Source organism: Nanorana parkeri, unplaced genomic scaffold (genome assembly GCF_000935625.1).
Source record: "Nanorana parkeri isolate BGI_ZX_2015 unplaced genomic scaffold, ASM93562v1 scaffold1350, whole genome shotgun sequence".
NCBI classification, from domain to species: domain Eukaryota; kingdom Metazoa; phylum Chordata; class Amphibia; order Anura; family Dicroglossidae; genus Nanorana; species Nanorana parkeri.
The window spans coordinates 271,971-278,815 of NW_017307618.1; the positions used below are offsets into that span (position 1 = coordinate 271,971).

At 45.6% G+C, this 6,845-nt stretch overlaps 1 protein-coding gene across 1 annotated transcript in view; it reads left to right on the top strand.

Annotated features, from left to right (window-relative positions):
• The first annotated feature begins 5,056 nt into the window (after nt 1-5,056).
• The window catches only part of LOC108797839 (potassium channel subfamily T member 2-like), a 147,594-nt gene continuing 145,805 nt past the window's right edge, over nt 5,057-6,845 (top strand). Inside the window, exon 1 of the mRNA XM_018569525.1 lies at nt 5,057-5,308. Within this exon, the coding sequence (XP_018425027.1) occupies nt 5,223-5,308 (86 nt within the window). The 5' untranslated portion in view covers nt 5,057-5,222. The remainder of the gene's footprint in view (nt 5,309-6,845) is intronic.

Here is a 6,845-nt window from a genome sequence, read left to right on the forward strand (position 1 = left end):
GAATCCCGAACTGAATTGAATTTCGGACCTGAATCCCAAAAAACAAAATTACGAAAAGTCCGAAATGAAACACATTTTTTTGCCGTCTTACAGGTCTACCAGATGCAATTGATGTGCCCTCCGCACACCTTTCAGCAGTCCCGGCCAACAATCAAATAAATGGTGCTCGAAGTAACTTCACGGATGGCACCGTGCAAAACACAAGATTGAAGAAGATAGGTCACCAGCACTCCATAAGTTAAAATGAATGAGTCCTTTTAATGGACAATGATGTCACAGAAATCCAACATGAGCCTAATGTTGGATTTCTGTGACATCATTGTCCATTAAAAGGACTCATTCATTTTAACTTATGGAGTGCTGGTGACCTATCTTCTTCAATTACAGGTCTACCAGGGATCTCAGTGCTGTAAGGCAGAAGTGCTAACCACTGCGCCACTGTGCTGCGCCACTGTGCTGCTACTATCTAGAAATGTAAATTGTGCCTCGGATTGTTCCTGTAAAATAGTGGTGCACTTCCTGACGTGTGAGTGTCCCTAGACGCTATCTGTGCCTGAAGCCTCATAGCTATGTATCTGCTCTGTGAGATCATCTGTCACATACCTAGTAACAGGCTGAGATGACGAGGGCAACCTCACTTGCTTCTCTCGTCCAAACACCCCTGGTAATGGCGGACAGGGGGTGTAGAGACGGAAGAGGGCCTGAAACAGTGGCGTAACAACCGGGGGTGCGGGGGGGTCACTTGCCCCGGGCGCAGGACTGAGGGGGGGCGCCGTCACGACCATAGTCTGCTATTGCAATTTCAAATAGCCAATAGCAATCTAGCTAATCATTTCTATGCTGTCTTTTTTTCTTTTTTTACTCGGCTGGCGGTTCCGATAGAGTAAAAAACAAAACAAAAAAACACAGCAGGGAATGGTTTACTTTGCTAGGAACGTCCGGCAGAGTTGGATTGTCTGTGATGTAGTAGAGTCACCTGGAGCTAGAGATGCAGTCTGAAGGAAGATGATGGCAGTCATTTCCTGGGAGGTAAAGTCAGCAATGGGTGAAGCGGGCACCGCTGCAAAGCAGAGCCAAAGTCAGGAACAAGCCGGGTCACCATCAGGCAGGCAGCGAGGTACAGAATCAGCAGACAGGGTCACTAACGTGCAAACAAGGCAGTGCAGAATCAGTATGCATAAGGAAGGTCCGGAACAAGCCAAGGTCAGGGGCAGACAGCAATTAGCAGAGTCCAAGAATAGGCCGGGTCAAAATCAGCAATAACGGGATGAGTAAACACCGGAAGAAGGGCACTAGCTGAAAAACTGAAGAGCTCCTCCTTAAATAGGCTGTCCAGTACCAATGTTCAAATGGGTGCACGTGCCTGCGCGCATGCTCAGGAGTACGTGCAATACTTCTACTAGAACGGCACACATGTATGGAAACGAAGATGAGCCACACTTCTCTGACATCATCTCTGTCTCAGGAGATTTGGAGTCAGATTTGGTGATGTCACTACTATGCTTCTCAATGTTCTCCTTGCTGGAGAAGAAGCTGTACCTGAGGACCGGACGTCATCGCACATGTGCGGCCATCCTGGTGATGGACGCCGGCAGAAAGAGGAGGGAATGTTTCTACGGTGGGATACGGTATGCTGCTGGGTCCCCTCTTCTCTACTGCAACGGTCGGGCTCTCGCTCCATGGCCAAGTGCCCGACTTTTCAGAGGGGGTGACACCAAAATGACTCGGCCATTTTTTGGGGAGTGCACGCGGTCGCATGAACGGTCCCCATAGCAATATATGGAATTGTTCATGTCCGCGGACCCACACTACAGTACCGCCCCGGTGTGCACGGGTCCTAAAAGCTGCAGCAGTATGGAATCCCTGTGCTGATGGTTGCAAATCCTTTCCCAGCAGCTGAGGACCTGCTTCACACTAAGGCATCTAGTGGATGAATGGAGCCAATCTCCATGTGTTCCATAGCTGGCTTGTATTCACAAGGGCTTCATTCCCTGTTTTATACCTGCAACTTTATATAACGCCTTGTGCAGACATTGCTTCCAAATCGGTGAAGCAGACAAATGAATAGCTTTTTGACTGATTCAGCTGATAATGACACAGCGGTTCAGCCAAGGTGGAGGCAGGAGCTGCAGAGCCACAGGTCGTCTGAAGCTTTTCTGGGAACAAAATAGTCATTTTTAACACTGAGCTGGCTAATTTTAAAACCTGAAGCAGAAACCCCCTTCCTGTGCTGGTTATTTATATCCCCTGTAAGATCCAAGGACCATTGCCTTGCCGCACTCCCTTTATAGGAGATGTAATTCTACCAATTTATAGAAAGAGGGCGCTAGAGGACCATGAGAACATTCTGCACTGACAAGCTGTGTGCTGCAGAAATGGTGAAAAAAATGTTATTTATCATAATTATTATTTGTAGAGATATTCTACTGCTGCGCCTGTCTCAGGAATTAATACAGTCAGGCAGAATAATTGTCATGCTTGATGTGTCTTTACGGCACAGTTAATTTGCAGTTAACATCTCTGTTTAAATTGCAGCCGCTACCTGTTGCTCTGCTGCTTGGTAAATGCAGATCTGTTTCCTCTGGTACTGTCCTTGTTTATCTGCTGGAAGAAAACAACTGTAACTCCCTATGTGCCATATCCTGCCATATTACTCTCTGGGGTCCCAGCACCCATCCCAATCCCCTATTAGACTGCCTCTGTTCCTCTATTTCCTTATGCCGATAATACCTCTTCTATCCCTTTTTCCTCTAACATCTCTCTCCCCAATCTCCCCCCTCTCATCTCTGCTTCTCATTCAGTCTCTCCCTCTTTACCTCTCCATCCACTTTCTTTTGTCTTATTTTCCTCACTTCACTCCCTCTGCTCCCTTTTTCTCTTTTGTATCTCTCCTTCCTGTCTCTGTCTATTTCTATCTCTAGTCTTTCTGTCTCTCTCCTGTCTGTTTCTTTCTTCCTTTCATTTCTTTCCTCCTCTTGTATGTCTCTAACACAGTTATTTCTCCTCTCTCCTATCTCTCTTTTTCTTAATTCTCTCTGATTTCTCCTGTGTTTTTTCTAACTCCATTATTTTGCTCTGTCCTCTCTCATTCTCCCTTCTAATGCTCTTTTTTTTTTTTTTGCACTGTTTTCTTTCTCATGTTCTGTGCTCTCTTCCCCCCTTACCTGCTCTCTCTCTCCCTTCTCTTGTTCTTTGCTCTCTCTCTCTCCCTTCTCTTGTTCTGTGCTCTCTCTCTGTGTCTCTCTCTCCCTTCTCTTGATCTGTGCTCTCTCTCTCCCTTCTCTTGTTCTGCGCTCTCTCTCTCTCCCTGCTCTTGTTCTGTGCTCTCTCTCTCTCTCCCTTCTCTTGTTCTGTTCTCTCTCTCTCTCTCTCTCTCTCTCTCTCTCTCTCTCTCCCTCTCTCCCTTCTCTTGTTCTGTGCTCTCTCTCTTCCTTCCTTCTCTTGTTCTGTGCTCTCACTCTCTCTCTTCCTTTTATTATTTCTCTCTAATTCTCTTTTCAGTCCCCATCTTTTTCACTACTCTTCCTTTCTCATGCTTTTTTTTTATTTTCTTCTCTCACTTTCCAATTCTCTCCTCCTCACCCCCCCATCTCTCTCTTTTCCTTCCCCCTCTAAACCTTCTTTCCCTCACTCTCTGTCTCACATTCCTTTTTCTCATCGCCTCTCTCTCATCCTCTTCTTATCCCCCTTCACTCTTGCCATCTCACACTGTTTTTTCTTCTCTCTCTCTCTCTGCTACCTCTTCTTCTTCTCCCTCTTTTCTCTCCTGCTCCCTCTTTTCTCTCCTGCTCCCTCTTTTCTCTCCTGCTCCCTCCCTTCTCTCCTGCTCCCTCTTTTTTTCCCTTTGCTCTCTTTTCTCCTTTTCCCTGTAACTCTCTATTTTCTCTCAATCTTTGTCTCTCATTCTCTTCCTCGCTTCCCCCTCCTCTCTCTCTACCCTTGCGCTCTCATGCTGTCTATTCTTCCTCTCTCTCTTTTTCTCTCTTTCCCTCCTGCTCTCCTGTTATCTCTTCCACTTTCTTTCACCACCACTTGTTTCCTCTCTCTCCTATTTCTTCTCTCTCTTTCCTCCATTCACTCAGTGTTTTCTCCCTTGTCTCTCCTGCTGCTACTCATTGTCCCTCAATGCAGTACCTCGCAATCAGACCCTCTCTCTCCCTCTGATCGTCTTCCTCTCATTATGAGATATTGAGATACTTCAGCCATTATGCACAGCAGTCTTTCTCTGCCTCCCTGACCCTCCAGGCTTCTTCTATCGTCTCCTCGGAATACTAATCTTGCCAGATTCTCACTTTCTTCCCTCTACATAAACGTGTCTCTTCTCATACTCTCCCAGAATAAGAATTTCTTGCTGCACTTTCACACTTTTCTCCAAGCTATCACCCTCTTCTCTATGGTTCCCTTTCCTCACCTCTCCCCCTCTCCGGTCTTCTCTTCCTCCCCTTCCCCCCCCCATGTTGCTCTCTCTTGTTCCCCCTCCCTTGTTTCTCCACCAAGTCTTTCCATTCAAACGTCTGTGAATAAAAAGCATTTAGCTTTCAGCTCCACCCCACCACCCCTTCAGTGATTGAGACTTTACAGCACCGAGCTCTGCATTATGTAGATCCAGAGGTAAAGCTGTGCTTTCAGTGCAGGGGTGAGATATGATTGCCTATATATACTTGCATTTCTTCAGGTCTTGCTAGTCACCCTATGCATCCACCTGTTCCTCTAAGCCTTTCCAGCTCTTATTATCCTTTTATGTGGAAGAATGGAGCTGTCCCCCTACAGATACTACACTCAATGGATTTAACGCTTTGATGCGGAGCACTGAAGACCCTTGCAACAAGTTTGACAGCTATGAGATTGCAATCCCTTTGGGTTCAAGTTACCCTCGAGGGGTTTCCTACCTAAAAGACTTGTTGAAGGTCTCTTCTACACTAGAATTAATGATTTCCTATTACTCCTGCCTCTCTGAAAGCTCAATTCCCATTCAGTCTGCTAGGTAGGGTATCGTTAACCACCCCCCCCTTTCTTTACATCCCTCAGTACCGGATTGGCCGTGATCGCCCTGCAGGTGAACTGCTACCGGAATATAGGAGTGGAGAAGCGGTGATAGGTGTGGGCTACCTCGAAATCACTCCTTTAAATGAATGGGCATGCTCAGCTGAAGGAGCAGGATCTCAGAAGAGGACTTGGCTACTGAATTTCCAAGAGGAAAGTAAGACGGAGCAGGTGACACCATGGAGCTGGAGAAGGATGTGCAGCCTCTGCCACCACGCTATAGATTCCGCGACCTGCTGATGGGTGATTGGCAGCAAGATGACAGGTAACGGCAATGTGGACTGGCAGGGAAAAAGAGTTAATGATGATTTATGTGCCGTAACTCGTAGCAAGCCGTTATAAGTAAGCTTAGGTCTATATGTCTTGTTTAGGGGGACCTGGGAGCCTCCAAATTGTCACTCGCTTCATATAATAGATGCCATTCCTTCACTGTGCTGGCAATCAGTTTTTTTTAAAAATCATTTACATAGCCCTTAAGTTTTTTTTGCCCGTGAGCTCTTTTGTAGAACATTGAACCAACTGCCCTCAATCACTGCTCTCAAAGGAGCTTACAATCTAACATCCCTACCACATGCATGCAGTATGGCCAGTTGGGTGGAAGCCTCTTAACCTACTAGGGTTGTGGGAGGAAAGGGAAGAACAAAGAGGAAAAAAAAAAACAACAAAAACACGGGGAGAAAATACAATCAGCATTGGTAGAAATTTAACCCAGGTCCTTGGTGCTGCAAGGCGAGCATTCTAACCATTTAGGCACAGTGGTGCCCCGTTCTGTCTGTTGGATTCTCAATGCAGAATACAAGGCAAACTGATTTCTGATTGGCTTCTATAGGTTAGTGCACATCACACACTTTGCAGTATTATTACATAAGCCTGTGAATGATATAACTGACACTCCAAGCAGTAAAGCCGAGAGCAACGGGGATGTGCAATTCATAGCAGCAAATCAGAGTTTAGTATACGGAATCTGTTACTAAGGGTGACTGCACATCACTGCTCTCTGAATTGTTAATAATTGATTTTTACTCTTGGGTGATACTTGTTGCATGTTAAAGTCAACATATCAACCTCAGGACCTGTGTTGATGGCTTTGGTTTGTCGCTAGTAGGAGAAGCTTCTGAGATCACTCAGAATTCATTTATACAGTTGACCTTCTCCTGACTTGCATTTGATCTGCTTCAAGCTAGATATGCATACCCGTAAACTTGTATGGAAATGCCTGTTTGAAGCCTGCTGACACACGCTGGCTACACACGTTTTTGAATGGTACAGAAATAGAAAATATATTGAAATAAAAATATGTACAATAAGATTGAAAATTGTTTATCAAGCCTAAGCTGATTGTAAATAGAAATGTAAATTTTGTTTTTATTCCGAATGGATATTTGTAGGAATTGAATTTGATTATTCGGATGTATTAGAATTTCCTAATTTGAACGAGTCCGAATGCAAATGAATCTGAATGTCAATTTAATGAAATTCTGATCTGTCCAAATTTCGTTCAAAACAAAGCTAAATCTGACATCTGACTGTTCTCTGGCCAATCAGATTTTTTTTTGGCTTTTGGCGGTCGCATACAGGCGAGGACATGTGACCAGGGCCAGATTTCCCACAAGGCCACCGAGGCCTGGTCTTGGGGGCGGCAGGGAGTAGAATGGCGGCACAGCCACCAGGCGGGTAGTTATTTTTGCTTCGGGCAAGCAGGGCTAAATGTATAGGGCGAAAGCCGGTGTTTTAGTACAAGTGATCCCATCAATGCTGCCAAGATCACTTGTATATGTAATATGCACTCATCCCCCCCCCCC